The sequence below is a fragment of the Tachysurus vachellii genome, chromosome 16 (genome assembly GCF_030014155.1).
Source record: "Tachysurus vachellii isolate PV-2020 chromosome 16, HZAU_Pvac_v1, whole genome shotgun sequence".
In the NCBI taxonomy this organism is placed as follows: domain Eukaryota; kingdom Metazoa; phylum Chordata; class Actinopteri; order Siluriformes; family Bagridae; genus Tachysurus; species Tachysurus vachellii.
In genome coordinates, this window is record NC_083475.1 from 15,107,231 (window position 1) to 15,128,029 (window position 20,799).

Here is a 20,799-nt window from a genome sequence, read left to right on the forward strand (position 1 = left end):
CAAAGTCATTCATAAAGATATGATAATCCAGATGAACCTTACTGTGTTTTATGTGGCTGAATGGCTAGCAACCATTGTTTTAAAAAAAAAAAAAGCAAAGAAAAGACAGCTGCTTTTATCTCCACAACCAGGTTTAGCTCAATATAAGCATGTGTACTGATGCTTTATCCACAGTAAAATAACCTTGACCACGTGGTTGAAGGAGATCTCAGAGGTGGAAGCTGTTCGGAACATCTAGCAATGTCTCGCAGTTCCGCTAGGCCGCACACTAATTGAGAAGTCACTCAGGGGTTCAGTTTAGGGAGGGGGAGAACTGCCCTTCAGTCCCTATCCAAATCAAGCTCTCGTAAAATGGGCCTGACATGGACCGATCACCATCTGAAGGTTTCTCTCTCCCAGCATGCCGAAAAAGAGTCTAAGGCCTTCGCTTTTCAATCAGTCCCGTTCATCTCCATAAAAGGCTCGTTAAGCAAGGGGCGTTACCACAGAACGGAGGACGGCCCTCTCTTGTATCACAGGCTAATTGCCAGGGGAGCGCTGATGAAGTGCATCAAACTGCCAGTCATATCAGACAAATGCAGTGAAGCCTACAGGTTCCGAATCCCAGATTGGGCTTCATTACTGAAGGGAAGTGCATTTGGTCAAGCCATGCATAAAGCTGGACTAGTCTATATCAGGCATACCAGATGGAGTAGACTAGCAAGTGTTGTTGATTTGACGACAAAAAAAAAAAAAAAAAAAAAAAAAAAAAAAAACTCACAATCACAATGCTTGAAGACATGCCTGCAAAAAGTAGGCAACTAATTCAACCATTAATTTTAGTGGCCAATCAGCTGCTCATTACGTTCAGCAGCGATGGAGTCGTCCAGGTACATTTCATATTTTAAAAAAAAAAAAAAAAAAAAAAAAACAATCCTGCGACATCAAATGATCATATTTGTTCATGATTCACTTTCAGTATATGCTTTATCTTGGTCAGGCTTGAGGTGAATCCAGAGCCTATCCTGGAAACACTGTGCACAAGATGGGAATACACCATGGATGGGTTTCCAGTCAGTCACAGGACATCATACACACGTACATTAACGTACTCACTCACACCAAAGGGGCAATTTAGAATCCACCTACCAGCATGTTTTTGGGGGGGTAAAATGCAGGAATCCCATACAGACATGGGGGAGAATGTGTGAAAATCCACCGAAGCAGCAACTCAAGATCAGAATCAAACCTGAAGATATTGGAGCTGTGAGGTAGCAAAGCTAACCTCCTCTTCAGTGTGCTGCTCATATCATATTGCTCAAGCAAATCATTTACTCTGAATGCTTAGCATTTAGTTGCAAAAATGCTTAACTTGCAGCAGAATAAAAAAAAATGCTCCATTAAGTATTTTTAATAAATGTCTTTTAAAGAAAGCAGGTGTTCTTCATGCTGATATGACCAAAATCCCAGAGCTTGACTTCATACTGCTCTAACATACTGCTTGCCAAAGGGCAAACCAAGAAGCCAGAAGGCATTGAGACAGAGCTTTTGTTCCTTGCACAAACCTCTAAGGAGGGTTCCTCCTTTGTGAGCAAGGCACCACACCCCCTGAGCATTTTATTCGTTGCTTGTGTTGCTTTATCTCAGGTGAGAGGCAAGCAGGTTTTTGGAGGGATGCTGCCAGTTGGAGGCTAAGCTGCAAGCTTTCTGGATGGTGCTGCTGTCACGAGCCAGGATGGCGGCAGGATTCCAAAGCTTGGAGTCCAGAAACAAAAAACGATCAGTGTCTGCCAAAGCTCTGGAGGCAGCAGGGGGCCTACAAGTCTGCGCGTGTCAAACGGCAAGGCTGGTTATCACGCTCTCACATGCCGGCAGAGGAGAGATTCCAGCCAAGTATGCAACATCACCTCATCACCCCCCGCCGAAGCTAGTTGAAGCTCCACCAGGCCTTGAAATAACAGCCACTGATCTTCAATTAGCATGTTCAAAGCAGAAGACCTCTGGAGCTGTACATGATATCTGAGAATTCAAAATGGGACTCCTTTCATAGCACAAAAGTAACTCTCTATTCTTTGAATCACTTAGCTCCAAAAACATGTTGATAATCTTCAAGATACTTCAAATGAGATCTAGGAAATGCACTTGGAGCCAGGAAAACTTTGCATTCTGACCAAATTAAAGTAATATAAAGTAACATATGCACAGTAATGAGCTCCAGCAATCCACACAAAAGTGGGACTAGAAAAGGTCAAACAACCCCTGGACAGTTCTCGAGTTATAAGTATGTAATAAGACAAAGAAGAGTATAATTTATAGAGGGATGGCCCAGATTAGCACTCTGCATGAAGGGATTCTGGGGCCTAGTATTTGCTGGAAGCTCTGAGACCCCGTTCCCAGAAGGCTGTCCATCTTTGATGTCAATGACGGGAATAACGGTTCATCTCAGAGGAGTGAGGATATCAAATGGGTTGGAGGGCATAGAAAAAGAAATAGTCAAGATTTAATTTAGTCTGTTGGAGAGCCACCATGATCACTCCTCTGAGTGCATTCAGCAGGTGCTTGTTTTAATTTCCTCATTACGATTGTGGCACTTTCTGAAAATTAATGCCTGTACACTGGGAGGAAAAAATGAAGCATATACACTAGATATATTCCTCATAAATGTGAAATCATTCCAATCTTGACAGAATTGCCATTGCTATGACAACTACTTAAAATACCGCCTGAATTTCCTGTATACACTCTGATAGTCTGGCATGGATAGAACCTGAAAATATAACAAACAAGAAGGCTACAGAATCCTAACAATTTTATAATAATCACCCGTGAGAACATCACAGGCACATTGTGAACACATACAGTATATAAAACCATGCAGTGCCAACAATTGGGTATATTATAAGCTGCACTGGTGGCATATACCGTACACAAGGAGGTAATGAATATATTTAATAGCTCTGCTCTTGTTCACGGGCTTTGCGCCGTCAATACAAATCAAACCTTAGAGAATTGCATCACTACATAGAAAGTAATGGCAACATAATGGCAGGAATCAATACAACAAAAACAACAAGGAGCAGTAAGCTGCGGACAAACAGTTTCTCCCACTGCTGGGATGATAAAAGATAATATTGCACTCAGCAGGTGTCTGACTGTGCTCTTCTGCTACACCGCTGCTGGTTCGCATCCACCAAGCCATGGCTGGGACTGTTCTAACTCACTGCAATGAATCTAAATATGATATCTTTCCTCCACACCTTGCCATTTCTAAGCATATAGTCATTTTTAAAGACTCTTGACTGCGCAATATCAGGACAACGTAAGCTGTGAAAGACCAAAAAAATGTGATTCATTAAAAGATTCAGATTCATTAAACTACACTCAAGTGACTTGCTATAGAACAGCTAGGAGTAAAAAAAGCATTTTGTTTGTTTAAAATTCAATTAAATGGACATTTGCCTTCCATCATAAGGCTAAGATGAAAAATGTGCTAGTGAGGGAATTCAGTGCCACAGCAGAAGTCCTCTGCAATAAATTCACAGCCACTCTGTTTCCTCCTCTGGACCAAATCAACCCCATCTCCAGCCCCTGGGTGGCCCTTTCTGATCAGCAGCAGGGTCAAAGTTGACATTTAATCTAGCCACAGACTCATGGAGTCTGTCCACGAATGGCACAGTCAGAGCTGTCCGACATTTCGCTTCCCATAAATCCACAAAACAAATAGGAAGAGAAAAAGTCCCCCCACCACCACCCCCACCCTTCCTTCCACTCCAACACTGCCACTTTTCTACGGCTTCACTAGCCTACCATGAGACTGTAACCGCGGCTGGAAAAGGTAGGGAAGATTATCCTTTTATATTCCTCTCCCAGATTAGATGGAAATCATAACACAGACCGACTCGCCGAACTCTGACCCCTCTGAAACCAATTTCATTTGAAGAGATTGCAGTGATGTAGCTGGATGTCTATGTGCTTTTGCAGAGAAAATTAAAGCAGGATTTGTAATGCATTCAAAGGGAAAGTACACAAGAGAGGAGGATAGAATGAATAAATTGCTGTCGCTACCTAGTCTCCTCCAAATGTACATGCCGGTACAACTGCACATCAGTAATAATATTTATTCTAAAAAAATACTGTGAATGAGGATTGTAAGAAATAACAAAAGGAAATTTGGGAAAACTTGCCAGCAAACAATAAAAAAGATTAATAAACTTTTCTATAGACTTTTTTTAGGAATCTTTTTTTTTTGCCTATATTCTCTTCAACATCACTTCCTTATATACTGAACACTGTGCTTTTTTAATAGCATGAGGAACTATTGTGAATTTCCATCAATCGTCAGAATCCGTTTCATTTTCAATAATAAACTTTGAACAAAACATGGAAAATAGGACACAAAGCATAAGAAGAAGAAAAAAAAAAAAAAAAAAGTCCCTTTGCCCTGCTCCACTCTAATAGATAGCTCCCGTCCACTGGCAAAAGGTATGCTTAACAGGGCCAGGTGGTGACATCTTAATTTTTCACGGCTGCAAACATGCCGTGCGCTGGTCCCCAATCGCCCCCATGCATTATTCCTGCCTTAAGCACTGAACGTCTGGGGATGTGGGGGTAGGAAGAGGAGGAGTAGGGGGTATTGTTTTACAAGGCACCCAGCTGCGGCCTACTTGCCTCGCCCTGGGTTCTTTTCAAGGAGTTGTCGTGGGTGACCCCCTCTGGCTGACAGTTATTAATAATAACGCACAGTGGGGAATAGTTCACCTTGTGGCAATGGAGAGGCCGTTGCAGCTCGCAGGATGGCTTGAGAGTCTCTAGGGGCAGGAATCATACGACAAACCACAGGCAACAAATAATACAGTTGGCAATGAGCACGGAAACAGGAACTGAGCTTCTGGAAATTTCGGGACAGTTGCAATGATCAGGCTCACTTTCGAAGTTCCTGCTTTTCCCTGTTTGGCTGATCTCTATTCTCAGTTTATTTGAGTACTGAACAATTCTGAAACATTTCAGACATGTATTCCTATATTCATGTTCACACTCATTCTTCTGCCTGGTCCTCCATTTCCCATACACCACCGCTCTAGATAGAGCCGAACTGTTCTACTTCCTTTGTCAGATTTATCAAACTAGTAAACAGCAGCAGTAATAAGGGGGAGATGAGACAATAATCAGCGCTGCAACAACTGCTACAATAAATTTACAGTACAGATTTTCCCTTAAATATAAATGAATGTATCTATTTGCAAAGTGAATGTTGTGTTGAAATCACACATGCGTTATTGTTAAGATTTTAGCCACATGGATGATGTTGCCAGTTTAGTGCTTTTAAGACCAGCTTATGATTTATAGACCAGAATATGAATCTCCAGGTTTTCCTTGTCTAACATTCAAAGATATTAAAACTTCATGTCTCTTTAAAAGTATTATTTAATACCCAGCCTTTGCCTTTATAGCAACCTCCTACATCTGTTCTATCTTTGAACCCCATTTTTCTTTTTCTTATGGTAGATGCACAGAGATACATTTTCCTTTTTCAAGCTGTTTCTCATGCCTGTATAAAGACGGTTTCTCTTTTTAGAAACTGTCCCTCATCATTGCCTTGAGTGAATTAGTTTACTAAAGTCAGCCTCTTTGCTCAGGAAAACACAAGTGTCCTATTTCCTCTCAAGAAACGTGTTCATCATATTTTGTAAATGCCAGCTACCCTTTAAGGACAGCACAAATTTGCTGTTGATAACACCATGATGACATAAACAAGGCGGCTAAAGAAAAACCTGTATTCGCAACGGCCCTTAGGGGTACTAGCGAGGACATGGGCTGGGTAGTAGGGGACAGAAGGGGCTATCTAATGAGACTGAGCGGATAAGAAGAGGAGAAAACACGTCTTTTGCTGCAGGCCCATTTAAATCTTGACCAGAAGAGGTCCTTTTATACACACAGAGTGCTCTATTGTAACAAGTACCGCAGAGACACAAGGTTATCCTGGGCTGTATCCACACCTCAAGTGCTTCGGATACCGCTAGACTAAAAGCAGCCCCTAATAGAGCATGCTCTCCAGGAGGATTTGCCTCTTAAGAGTCATTGAAACGCCTTCTTTTGAAATGACACCTTATAAAGTTTGTGCTGTGCGACTGCCGACTTGCTTTAAGAAACGAGCTGGAATGAATTCGGATCTGTCTTTAGAGTTAAAATATTAGACCATACTTCAGTGGTGTACACGTCTGAATGTTGGGAGTCCTGAGACCTTGCATCAAGTAGAAGTAAAAGAGTCTGACGTGTATTACTACATATATCCTCGTTCCACTTCCTTTGTAGTCTGTATGCAGAAATCATTATAACTCAATTTGTAAGTCCTTTTTTATAAACTCTCATAATACTGTCTCATTAAGCTGTAATAACATGTTTTAATTAATTGATTGATCATACAAGAGTCATGATTCATTGTAATGCCATGTGCAAACTTTATAACTAAAATGTCCTGTGAACTGTTATTTAAAAAACAACTGCAATACGTATTAACAATTATGCAATCATTAAGATAAGTAAGATAAATTATGTGCTATAGAGAATTAGAAGAGCAGTTATAGCTATGAATATATGGTCCATAGAATGTGTTCCTATGAAGCAACCTAGAGGTTCAACAATGAGAAAGTGACTCCTGGAAAAAGGCAGAGCAAATACATCCAAACCTGTCTCAATGATGTGTGCGAGACAGAATTAACTAGAAATAACCATATACGCAATACATGTGCATACGTGATATAAGAGCAAAATCAATCAGTCTGCCCACTACTACAAGTCTTCTCCTTGGGTTAAAGTAAAATAAAAATGCACCGCTATAACAACCCACACTGTCGGCTAGAATTAGAGAATGTACATCATATAATAATGAAATATTTATAAAGAGTTTCAAAACACAATATACGCCAGGAAAAATGACATTCGTAAGAATGAGTCACTGAAATGTGGAACATTTAACCCTATTTAGAGCGCTCTATTTATAGAGACGGGTTTAGATGGTGTTTTAAAGGCATCAAAGTATTTAATTACTATTCTTTGTGAGTTTAAGGAAGGCGGCTAATTCAATTTAAAATGTTCCAGAACACAACACGGTCCCCAAATTATCAATACATTTACAGTATGAAGTAATACTATGTATTTAAATAATTCTTTTTTAAATGTCCACATCAAATGAAAAATAAATAAATAAAAAAAACTGTCAAATATTTATGTAAGATTTTATGCTTTACATAATTTATTTTTTTTTACCCCCACTCTTAATTTAAAAGATTGTTGCTTATTAAAAGGTTAGAATTATATTACAATTGTACAATTATAAAAAGGTTATAATTATTTACTTCTCACAGCTAAATATACACAAGCAAAGAATCAGCAGGAAATAAAGGAAAGAGTAACGCATTCGTTTGTTCCAAGTAACTAATACACACTGCTTCCAGATTAATTCAACTGTACCACTAACTTCCAGATCTGTATTTTATCTGAATTTCTCTTGTAGTTTCCATGACCTAGGAACAAGAAATAATGAATAAATATTGAAGAATATTTTATTGCAGACATTATCTGCAACCTTAAATAATTCATTAAAAACGTATGATCTTTTTATAATTATTAAAATGTTGCAATGGAAACATGAAAGTTTGTGAATATTTTTAAAAACTATATTAAACAATCAGGATTTAGGGAGATCAGAGCCATTTAAAAGCACTAAACTGAATATGGAAAGAAAAATTTTGTACTTTACAAAAAAAAAAATAAATAAATAAATAAATAAAAAGTCTGTCAGTTTTTCTTCAAGGCCTTCAAGGAGAAAATGGAATATTCACCTTGAATTGCACAACACAGTCTCACATTGAGTAAAAATGTAATTTTTGTAACTTGTGCACACGTACTAGACAAGTAACAACATTTAATAACAAAGTGATAATGGCAAATAGATGAGCAATTACCTTAATCACCACACCTAAGAACATATCCATAAAACAGTGATGAACCCAAATTTGAGCCTTGCGGTACACCGTCAACTCGTAGTGTTCGCAGGTTAATTGTGTCAACAAAGTTAAACAATTCAATTACATCCACAATAGTCCATTTTTACCATGAAATGTATTACCCGTCTGTATATGCCGTACACCGGTCTACAGCTGCGAACACATACACACTCTCTGACCCCTAAATAGTCTTTGTAGGCTTTTGTCCAGATTGTTTAGAGAAAAAAAGCTGACCAAGGAGTAATGCTTGATGCTCTACAGTGCTAGAGAGCAGAGACAGAAGTCCATATGCACTGGTCATTAGGAGGAGAGCTGGCCTCAATCTTTCAGCCAGTCTCAGAGGAAGTACACTGCTCCAATTCCCAATGGGGAGACCAGCTAACCTTTCTCAGATGACACAGCTGCACCGTGTCATCAGCAAACTACTAATGAGCCAACATGAATTATTATAGTGATTCATTCGTCACAGGGATAAATGTGTGATAAACTTTCGGGGCGTGTTTATAGAGTTTCCTGTGTAACTTGTAGTTGTGCAAAGAAGCAAAAAAGCTGAACAGCTTCTGATTTAAAGCTCAAATGCATGCCTACACCATGAGGGACAAGTGTGTGTGTGCGTGTGTGTGTGTGTGAGATAATCAATCGAGGAAATTCTGATAATACAGTATTTCTAAACTGTTGCAGAATGACACACACGACAAATATGTACATTTATAACCTAAACTACTGACAGAAAAACATGTTTTAATTAGTTTGTAATGCTACAACAAGAAAGAAGTTATCACTTTGATTATTATTAGCATCATCTGCATCAGTCTTTGACATCAAGTGACAGGCAGAGCTTAATTCAAAAGCCTCAACATCGCCTAGTCATGTTGTCAAGTAGACATCAAAATATAAAATTAAGAAAAAAATTCAATTTTGCACCGAACACATTTGTCTTTCTTTGCAAAACTTTGTTTTTTTTTCTTTAGTCAAATATGAATAGCTGCTTAGACAAATTTATTTGTAAAAAGATAAACAACAAGAGGAGGAGAAGCTTCCCAATGGCATGACCAGTTTTAGGTTGTGATTGTACATGGTCATAATTTTATTTTTCATTACTGGCCTTGCACTGGACGTATGATGTGCTTTTGAATTGACACGTCATCATATTAATGCTGGACTAACCAAAAGGAAAGAAGATGAATATATCTGAAAACCTATGTAAGAGATTTTCAAGACAACTTACTCCAATTCCCAACTTTTTCCAGATAAGACAAGCCAGCCACACTTTATTGATCTTTTGTGTAATGCTTGTAGTGCGGACTTCAATATGTGCGAATTCTGCACGGCCCACGATATGGCAGATGTAAATATGAGAAAAGTCGGGAGATACATTTTCAGGGTTCATTTCCATGAGTTTATACAAGACACGGTGGATGTGGTCCAGCAAGTTGCTTCTGAATGAGTGAGGAAGACTAGAAGTTATTACAACTAAACCATGCAACACATGTTGGTTATCTTCCACCGATAGCTTGCTTTCCAAAATGGTAATAAATCCAGTCATGTCGACGACTTCTGTGAGTTTGCTTGCATTTACAATCTTAGTAAAACCACTGTAGAGGAAAATTGAAGTTGGATTTAAAAAAAATGAATGAATAGATAGATAAATAAATAAGTGGTCCCCCTGTGCTGTCTTTAAAATGGATGCCTGAAATTTACAGTTTTCCATTAACTGATGCCTAACAGCTTTTCCCCCCTGCTTGCATCCTGGCCTTGGCGGATTGCTTCCATGTCTGCGGCTACTCTCTGTGGGCTGCAGCAGTTTATTTCCGCCACCTTCCCAACTTAAATGTGTCGCTCCCTTTTTTGTCTGGGCTTTTTAACCTTATCGCACTTTGCTCTGAAATGCAAAAGCATTGGTGTAAACACAGTTATTGCTGTTATGCTTTATCATTAATAGAGACACCAGCACAGTATCAAAAGCATTATTTTGGTGATAGGATGCTCCGACGACATATATCCATACTTTGAGCGTGGTAAAAGAATCAAGGCCGGTGTGACATCAAGTAATTAACTCCTAAATGTCTAAACGCTTCATAGGATGATTTTGAATGCACAGTATCTGGAGCTGTAAACGCTTCCTGTTGCTTGTTTCTACTGAAACGGTCTTATATTTGCAAGATAATGAATAAAACACAACAGGGCACGATAGTTTTCCAATCTTGAATGTTTATCTTTTACCTCAGCACCGTTTTCTTTTTTTTTGTAAATTAAAGAACAACGTAATCATTTTTATTATTCATCACACCTTAAATTTAATGTTTGCGTCCGTGAGACAAGCTAGTTCTTGTTATCGGTTCCGTTATAAGAGCCGGCAAAACAAAGGTAAAACAAAACGATTCTTCAGAAATCTTCACCATGTCGATGAGAATCCATTTTTATTTCTTTTTATTTGCTATATAACAAAACCTATTATTACCAAGTCCCTGTGAATGAGCTATTACTATAAAAATGATAAAGTTTTAGAACTTAACAGAAACCTGTGATTTTAATTACACTGACAAATCTGCTGCTATAGTAAAGTAATAACATTCTGACCAGCTGAAAATATACAGTAAACATCAATTTGGAAAACAAACCGTTTTTTGTGTACTTATTTAATTGAGTTTTGCGTGTGTTGTGAAAGGGATTATTTCTCAGCTGGTGGGACCACATTGCTCTTGGCCGCAGACCCCTGAAGAATTCTATTAACCCTGGTTATGTCAGCCTTAATAACATGCCACACTGCTAAACAGGACTGGATTGATTCTGCGAGATGGGGGTTGGGTGGCCATGTATAATAAATCCAAGCATAATTCACTTTTAAATAGAAAGCTGAAATAGAACAAGTAGAGAGCGAGAGAGAGAGAGAGAGAGAGAGAGAGAGCTGGGTGAGGGGAATCAAGTCTCTCTTTATCTCTGTGACCAACTGCAGTGCGAACCTAAGAAAATAAATAAGGGAATGATCAGGTGTTGAGAGGTAGTGCTTTTGTAAGAGTGGCCACTGATTATCTCAGAAATCAAGAGCGTTTTTTTTTTTTGTTAGTGGGGCTGTGAACGTGATGTGTAGAGCCAGGCGTCGGCCGTGTTTGCCGTTCAGTAAAAGCCAGTGAGCAGATGCCGAACAGCAGGGACGGACAGAAAAGTCGCCTGATAGCTACAGTGAAATCAATTCAGTCACCTTGAACTTTTGATGATGAAGAAGAAAAAGAAGAAGCAAGCAAGCAGCACCTATATCCTCCCAAATGCTGACTAGAATAAAAAGATCTCAGGCAATTACTGAATATAAAAAAAATAAATAAATAAATAAAAACACGCAACTATGCTACACAAGCACACAGAGAATAAAGTTCACTTTTTAATCCATCACTTTTAACAAACACCGCTTTGTGTCTTTCATCTGCTAAAATGTATTACCGAAGGACTAGGCTTTTATATTCTATCAAAGAAAAAAAAAAATGCCATCATCCATTTCTCAAATTTATTTTTCTCTTCCTGAGCTGTTGTTTTAAGGCATACAGGCATGTTGTCATGAATGGAGATACGCTTTAGGAGGATGCAGCCAACGAGGCTTACTGTAGGAAAATAATCTGAGCATAGCCTCAGCCCTCTGGCCATCTCATCTCTGCAAAAGTCTCTTCGTCTGTGTCATGCCTAATGGAGACCCTCATCCCTTCTGCGCAAATTAAATGAACTGTGCCTTTGCAGAGTAGCAACCCGATGTAGCGGCTCCTAACACGTTCAAAAACAACCGTCCTGAAGTGGCGCAGTGAGCTTAAATGGACACGTGCTTTTTAACAGCTGCATTACAAGTAACTAGAGCTGGTCCCTGCCTTCTTGCCCCAAACTCTTGTTGAAAAGTTAGCTGGTAAAATAAGTGACCTGAAAAGTACAACTGAACACTTGCATGTACAATGTCATCATCATCATCATCTTCACCACTACAGTCAATAACAATACTGATGTGATGTCATACTAGACAACAAGCCTACAGAGAATTTATTCTATTATTGAAAACGAATGGCACTGTACTGGTGTACTAGTGTACTAGTGTACACGTGTACTATTCCGTTTTATTTTCAGTGCGAGTCTCCTCATTTTTGTAGTGAATACTCTTAATGGAACTCTTTACCTTTTTTTAATTTATAAACACATGCAATTTATATCCATGTAAACAGCTTCAAACTTGTAAAAGGTTAATTACCCACCCCGAACTGTCTCAGTGGAACCAAAACTGGGCCAGCATCAGTGCAATTACTGGACCACCTCAGTGTGCACACAGCTAAGCCCAAACTTTAATGAAAAGTGTGCAAACAAGTGAAAAGCTTGTCAGTCAAGAGTGGTACAATAGTGTGAAGAGAAAGTAGTGATTGCTAGACTGGACACTTAGCCTTCTTTCAGTGAGAGAAAAATGAGCAGGATCTGGGGTGGTCTTAAACTCAATGCTCCACTCTCTATTCCAGCACACTAATTGGATCCAACAAGTGAATTCCTTCAAACCGAAGGAGAAACGCTAGCAGTTTATTGGCTCATAAAGATCTGTCTTTTTCGATTAAGAGAACACCATATGTAAAGGCACAGAAGAATACTCAGAATCTCAATGTGGAGAGTAATCAAGGCTTTTAGGCATTTGCTTTAACACTGTTTAGAAGAAGAACCAAGAAGGCCGCGTTTGTGTGTGGTCAATGCAGCCGTGAGGACCAGTGTGGCTTTGAAAGCAATTTCAATCATCAATTAAGTAAAAACCTCGAGTCCCACTACACAAGTTAAAGAAATTTCTTGATCCATGTCTACCTTTTTTTGTTTAGGTCTATATACAAATCAAAATATAAACTTTTTTTTTTAATTTTAGATATACATCATATAAGCCAGAAGCATTAGCCCCAAAGATGCTACTCCTTTCTAGTAACCAGTTTGGACAGATGCTAGTTGTTGTTTTAAGGTTTGGTAGTGGGTCTTACCGGAGGTAGTCCCGCCGGCAGAGGATGAGGTTGGCCTTGGTATACAGCGTGGAGCCCACCTCGCCAAGGCGGCAGTCACAGCATGCACACTTTAGGCAGTCCTCGTGCCAGTATTTGTCCAAGGCCTTCAGCAGATAGCGGTCCTTGATCTTCCGGTTGCAGCCGGCACAGCCTTTTGGCTTGGTGTCCGGCTGGACGGAAAGCATTTGTATACCTGCCAAGCAGAATAAGATCAGACCGGAGAATTTTAGAACATGATAATTACTCATACAGTAGGTAGCTGACGCAAACAATAAATTGGACAGTGCACCTTTTTTTAAACCATGGCAACCAATGATCCAAAAATACCTAACCACACTATTCCTTATAACTTGATTAAATTTGGTATGCAAACACTAATCTAACAAAAAAAAAAAAAAAAAAAAAAACACAACAGCTGCACAGTTCTTCCCATCTCTTGCTCGCTTTTCTCCTTTCTCTCTCATTCTTTCCTCTCTCTCTCGCTCACCATAGGAGGGGCCAGGAAAAGCTTTGCCCCCAGTGCAGCCATTGTGTAACCCCTATTTAGGCTGTGAAAGGGCTTTGTTGGGTAGAGAGGCTACAATGCAGGCTCATGCAGACGGCCTGTAATTAGTATTCTCCTTCCATACAGCAGAGAGTGAGCACTACCCGGCGCCTGCACTCCTGGTTCCCCTTTTGTCCGGTCCTAATAGTTTTTGTCCTCCATTAGAAGCGTGCCTGATTCGTGCCTGTTGTGTCGACACCGGGACAATCTGCCTCATCCCCCCCCCTGCACTCACCTTGAACATCTTGCTAACCTAAGAGTAAACATGCCTGGAGAAAGACAAGATTGGGTGTTAGTAAACTTTAAATCAAGAGGGAGACTTTGTTTGATGCCTCTACTTTCTGGACACAAAAGGCACATGGGATTTATGCAGATCGACAATCGCTGTAGAGCATTGCAATTACATACTACAAACCCTGACGACCTTGGTGTACTTTGTATACAGAAAAAACAAACATGTCAAGAGCGTGAAAGTGCATTCATTTTTTTGTCATTTGAATTCAAACAAAACGGTTTCAAATAGAGGAATAGAAACAAGTGCTAAAAACTAGAGAAAAGAAGCTGTGGAAGGACTGCCAAACTGTGGGTGCTATTGAACGCACCCTATTTTGCTGCTCTGTTTAAACTGTTGACCTTTTAGTCTGACCGGATGCGCCGGCGTGAGGCGCGCGCGCTGATTACCGCCTCCGTTCCCCATCAGCGGCGCTCATCCGCACCACTTCACACCTCAGTCATTACCAAGAACAGCAAAAGTTTACAGTTTCCGTTCACCAAAGGGTCCGCAACCAAACTGCATCGACTGCATGTCAGGCTTTTCCACCCTCTGCTGATCTCCATTAACCGAATCAACCTGTAAGATGAACCGAAAGCTTCGTGTTTTGCACGTTAAAGATTAAAACTCATTTCAGCTGAAATGTGTAGTAACAGAGTGACGTTTTTTACAGAATAATGCTGCCACTGTTCTTGTAATGAAATACTAGCGCGGGACCGTCTGCTTGAGTCAGAGCGCGAGCGCGGAGCAGCTGCGCGAGCCGCCGGTGCTGACATTTCACCCGCTTATCAGTTTAATTACTGTTGCCATGGCAGCCAAGCGCTCGGAAAAGGCCAATAACATCGGATGCTGTTACAGGGAGCCCAATTTTCGATGCACGACCACCAAACGGAAGCGCAGTTAAACTCGGAAACCGTTAAAAAAAAAAAAAAACAGCCGGAATCACGACACCAGGCACGGAACAGAAATGTAAAGGGAACAAATTACAACACTGGGTAAATTATTAAGGCATAAAGATCTAACGGAGATCAGAAAACGGTTTGTGTCGGATTAAACTACACGGTTCGGTCACAACCCGAATAACGTTAGGGATTTTACGCAGCCGTTCACGCGCATAATCAGACTCTCAGGTTAAAAAGCAAATGCACGCGCTGAGACCTTACCGAAACTTTTCTCCCTTTTCTGCATTTGTCGACCCGCACCGGCGCCTGGAATCACCACCATGCGACGACAGGGTTTCCCCTTCTCCGTGAAGTGAGCAGCTGGATGGGGGGCGGCTCGCTTTTGTTACAGCTAACAATCCTGTTTCGCCTCGCGAGAAAGAGGGAAAAAAAGGAAACGCGAAAAACGGCAAACAAAGACACGCACAGGGGGTTTGGGGAAAAAAGGGGCTCGAGCTCAGCGCCGTCCGTCAGCGCTCGGCTATGAAATTAAACCTACTAACAGCAGCAGCAGGAGCAGCAGCAGCAGCCGTGGAGGAGGCGAGAGAACAGAATGACAGTGGACGACAAAGGCGCACTCTCTTCACTTCACCCCTCCGCGTGCCGTCATCCCTACATCGTATGGCGCGGGTCGGGGTGCGCGCGCACGAGCTGCTACAGAACACCGAACAGCTCGTGATGCTTAATGATTTTTATTTATTTATTTATTTATTATTATTTTTTCCAGAATGACAGCTTGCTTTAATATGTTTACACATTGACAAAAAAACGCCACTTTGTGTAAGAAAAAAAAATAAAAAGAAGAATCAAAACTAGAATTGAAAATTCTCCATGCCCTATTTCTATTGTACAATTAATCATGTGTTGCAATCTAAGCTTATCATATATATGTATATATACACACACATAACACCAGGGTTACATTCGTGTCGCTCTAAACAGAGTTAATGAAACCAAGCGTGCAGCACGTGCGTGTTCATTTCAGCACTTTAATGCTCTGTGCGAGCTCCAAAACGTGTATAAAACCGGTTCAGGACCAATCTCAACAGCAAGGCACTCACCTTTTTGTCCAACTTATGCAGAACAGTGAACTTCAGTAGCTATACAGGCTGCACTGGGACACACTCCCTCTCTATATTCCTCAAAGCAAGAAAATCAAAAGTTCACGAAACAGACCTCGAGCTGCAGATCACGGTTATCTTCCGCTCGGATATAACGAGGTCCTTGAGGATCGCGCAAACACACAGTTTTAAAAAAAAATCTACAGGTGTTTTCGACTGAGTGAGCACGGATTAAGCATAGCGGAAAGCACGGAACAACTTGCTCAACAGCGAATGAGACTCGAGGAATAGCGGATCCTGGTTTTTATGATCTCGAGAAGCCAATCCCTCACCGGTAAGACAACTAGACGAAGAGAAAAACAGGTCGTTAGCTTAATAAGAGACAGCCGGAGTGACGGCGCGCGCTCCCTAGAGAAACTTTGCGCTCTGTTCACTGACTGACGCGCGTGCACGCGAGCTCTGCTTTCACTGCTACAGTTCCTCTTCCTATATTGCGTGCAAGCAATTTACATGCTGTAGTGTGATATCTTTTTTTGCACCACAGATCATATTGCAGTCAATGTGACCTACGATCATTAACTGCTGTCAGAGCAGGAACCTCCAGGAACATGTACACATTTGGGGCTTCCTTATAGGCAGTGGATATTTATTAATTCAAGTTATGGAGACCTTCAAGTGGAGACATCACCCTTTAACCTGTGGAACGTCGGGTACCGAAAGTGTCAGAAACTAGTCTAAGATGTAACCGTTACACCATGCACTCTCAGTAATAAGGGGACCAATGTGTACTGTTCCTTCTCTGGAGTAGGTACACCATTTGTACCTTTAGAATATATCTTTTACTCGAGAAGGTGCCTCTGGTGTAGTTTTAATGATCAATTAAAATGTAAAATAACCATACATTATCAGTGGTCCCTGTGGATCCAATTATGTACGTTAAATTATTTTTAAATGTACACTTTATTCATATTTCTAGGTGAAATAAGCATACTAAAGGTTGGGGTTACAACATAGAAGAGCTGCAGACATATTTATCAAACTGTTTTAGTGTAACTGAGCAAACATTTCCATGTCTCAATGCATCAGGGAGGAAGAATGTTTCAGTAACCACGCATGCCTTAATCTAACCACTTAAAGCATTTCAACTCCACCCACACTAGCCTTAGAGGTCAGACTGCCAGTGTGTACGGTGTGTATAGGCAGTTTGCATAATAGCATTGCAGCAAATGATTGGGTCAGTATATTTATTATCATGTCTCAGTTGTAGCACACACTACTGCAGTAATTACTGCTTTTTTCACTGAGTGGAGTGCCGGTGTTGTCGTGTATAGGCTTATAGCTTTCCTCTGATCCCCTGTGCAAAGTAACTCTACTTATTCCTCACCCATTGGTTACACCTGCACACTCTAATTAGCGCCTATTGATGCCCAGGTTGCCAAGGAGAATGATGCATAAGGCCTCCTGTTCCCTCCCTTCATAGTGTACACACACACACACACACACAATTAGCTTTTTTTTGCTGTTGACAATGCGCTAAAACTTTTCTCAGTCTCAGTGTGAAATCCCTCAATAAGAGAGCTGGGGAAAATGCAAAAAGAAAAGAAGTGGGAGAGATGGTGTCAGACTTGGTGTATTCGATTGTTAGCATTGCGGCCTCTTGCCAATCACTGTGCCTAAAATGCAGCAGTAATGAGATGGGTCATAAAAATGCTCCTCACCACCATTATGACTGATGAGATGCATTAAAGCTGACAGGGTATATGACCTGCCAGTAATTAGGTTTTTGTCATGGATTGAATTATTTCAGAGCAGAGCTATCTGTGTAATCATGCCATTTGTGTGTAAAGGAGAAAGAGAGAGGGCGAATGGGAAAGGAGGTATGGGGGCTCTAACCTCTTCATCCTTTTTTTTATACCCCCGCTTCCACTTTATATAGTGTGTTATCATGTCAATTACTCACCAAAGATATCTGAATTATTGGGAGTGATGAGCTAGAAAGAGTGCCATTGTTAGACTATGCAGAGTAAGAGTGCACACTGTGAGTAAAACACTAAAGTCTACAATGGGTGAAGTGATTCTACAAGGGAGTATACACTGTAACACATATCAATCTTTATCGCATTATTTATCAGTCATTATTACAATAACACAGAAGGCTTCCACATACAGTTGAGATTTCCATCAAATCACCGCTCCGTTTTATTTTGTGCTTTGATCATCATGATGAATATCAACGATTCATTTCTGTATGGGTTTCAATGAATCGTAGCATCCACATATACAGATGCAGAGTCCCTTATTGTTCATATTCAATACTATATGAATGTTGAAGAACATATTTTGGGTTCTTCAAAATGCTCCAATACTGAGATTCTCAAAGTATAGCTGACTCCCAAGTTTCTATTGCCAAGTTCTGAACAATTTGTGCTGTAAAACAGTTACAGTATGCATCCTGTGTTCATGTTGATCTGTGCTGTATACATCACACACATTCAAAGCACAGGATGCACAAGTGGATAAATCAAATCAACTGCAACACTGATCCAGTTGATACCTCTCTATATCATCATTGGATGTTGCTCGGTACATCTTTAATCAACATTATCTAACAAATACAAATAACTTTAGTTGATCTAATATGCTGTTAAATTCAGTGATCAAATCTATTTTTAATAGTCACAACAATATAAATCACAATATTCAGAATATAACGATATAATAAGGCTGTTCATGTAGAGTCTCTCTCTCTCTCTCTCTCTCTCTCTCTCTCTCTCTCTCTCTCTCTCCCCAAACACACTGATTACACAGCCGGTAGGAGGATGTTATCACTCCATCCAAACACTCACTCTATCCACTCAACAACACTCCATGCAAAAGGACACAAAGTGTGAAGATCCCTGCTGAAACCAAACGGCACGAGAACTCGGAGCTTAACGACAGCGGTGTAAATCTTTTTTTTTTTTTTCTCGGAAGGGCAAGCAGAGCTATTTCCGGAGCCAGCAGATACGTTTCAGAGCATAAACATCCTTTCAGTAGCATGCATTTTCACGGAATCCCCTGATTCTTAAGCGCTCGAGCAGCAGCGAACACCGCACGCAGTTGCGCACTTGTAATATTTTTCAAATTGAAATAGAAAACAATGACACTCGTAGCATTTCGACATCTCCGAACACGCCCCTTTTGCTTCTAGAGCCACACATACATATAAATATAAATGCACACATAACACACAGATACACAGTGAGCGTTACTACTCGTGCGTCCGCGCGCCCTTAGGAAAGCGTACCGTACCGAGGGAAAGTTGCCGCGTGCGTGTGACGAGCTCCTGCGCTTCGGATCAAACTCCTTTTCCCCGGCTCGCTCTCTGGATGTCTCTCGATCTCAAAGCCCCCCTCTGTCGTCCTCCATGCGAGAAAAAGGTTCGTATCTTCCGCTGGCAGCAAGGCAAGACCGACCAGAGCGCGCTTCCTTTCTCTCCCTTCTTTCTTCCCTCGCTCCCTCCCCTCCTCTTCTATTTAAGCACCTCCAGCAGGTCCCCAGTTAGCAGCGCTCTCCGGCTCATCCAAGGAGCTGACAAGCCCGGTTAGGGAGAGGCAGCGCATGTTGCTCTAATGGACCTCATTAAGCTCTACTTACAGATGTTCTCTTAACATAATTGATCTGCAGCGAGTTGAGAGGACGGCGGCCTATTCCCCAGCCCCCAATTATGGCCCGGTAATTAGATCCCCAACCTCCAGCTCTCCGTATTCACCCTTCTAACATTCCGAAATATCAAAGTATCTCTTTCTCTCAAAGCAAACCCTCCTGCCTCCCCCCTTCATCATCATCACCACCACCACCACCTCCTCCTCACCTCCGTGTATCCTCCTCCTCCTCCCACTGCCTCCCCTTCCAAAGACTCCATTCCTCTGACAGTATTGACAGTCAGATCTGCTAACCTTTGTAGTGAAGCCAAACTTAGTAGTGCACTCACTCCAATTGACAGAGCTTAGTCTTCTTTTTCTCCCTGTCTCCCTCCATCTCTCGTTTTTCTCCCTCTATCTTTCTCTTTCACTCACTCTCTTCTCCCCTCTGAAAAACCCTGGGAAAGTGCGAAGGCTGATGCGTGAGATGTAGGCCTACAGAAAAGGCAGAAAGGGATAAAAGGAGGCCAAGAGGAAGGAGAGAGAAAAAAGAGAGAGTTTTACTTTTGATTAAAGGTGGTAATGATAACTTCTGTCAGGGGAGGGTCTTTTTTTGTAATGCCATTTCATCTTTTAATGATTCCTCTGATGGCAACTTTGAGGGTGGATGCAAAAAGAGAGGCGGGTGGTGTGAACGGTGTGAAGTGATAGCGGAGCGTTTAAAATGCCAATCAGAGCCTCTCACATTACCCGTCTAATTAGCAGCATGCTAAAACCTGGAGCACTTAAGGGAATTGCAATGTTACACTTTTTTCACTTAAAAGGCGAGACAGCTTCGTCACATAGAAGCACTGCAGATGCACTTGATGCCAATCATAACTAGACAGGGTTTTTTTTTTCTCCTCGAGCACAGGTTTGTGCACAATTTTTGCATTTCAAACCTGACATATACACACACAACATATCTGACTGTAAGCAGTCAACATTCAAAAAACAGAAAACCCTACATCTTAACATCTGTTTGGAGTATGTGGAAGCTGGAGATTGAAGAACAGTAACGCAAATTGACTTTAATTACATCTATGTTCAAAGCATTCAACATATACACAGTATGATGTACCTTGTATATACACAGTATAATGTTAAAAGAACAATATGATGATATCCACAGCACATAGGATATGTGTAAATATCATGGACATGAATTTCAACCTGTTTACCGGAAAGATGTTTATAACGGAAGCCTTAGGGCAAATTCATTAATAAGCATAAATAAAATATCAATCAGATGAAATTTAAAATTCCAATCATTACACACTACAATTGCAAACAAAGTCAAAGGCAAATGCTCTTGTGTAGTTTTGAACATTG

The 20,799-nt window shown here is 40.8% G+C and overlaps 1 protein-coding gene across 3 annotated transcripts in view; it reads right to left on the minus strand.

Moving 5' to 3' along the window:
* Positions 1-19,282, minus strand: part of lmo3 (LIM domain only 3) — a 40,074-nt gene extending 20,792 nt beyond the window's left edge. The window contains exons 1-2 of one of the 3 annotated variants that reach the window (XM_060890089.1): positions 19,097-19,282; positions 12,968-13,181 (exon numbers count right to left, since the gene is read on the minus strand). In XM_060890089.1, the coding sequence (XP_060746072.1) occupies positions 12,968-13,173 (206 nt within the window). In that variant the 5' untranslated portion in view covers positions 13,174-13,181; positions 19,097-19,282. Of the gene's footprint in view, positions 1-12,967; positions 13,182-14,966; positions 15,295-15,805; positions 16,212-19,096 lie in introns of those variants that run through there. The other 2 variants (XM_060890088.1, XM_060890087.1) reach the window with 2 other exon arrangements.
* Positions 19,283-20,799: the final 1,517 nt, after the last annotated feature.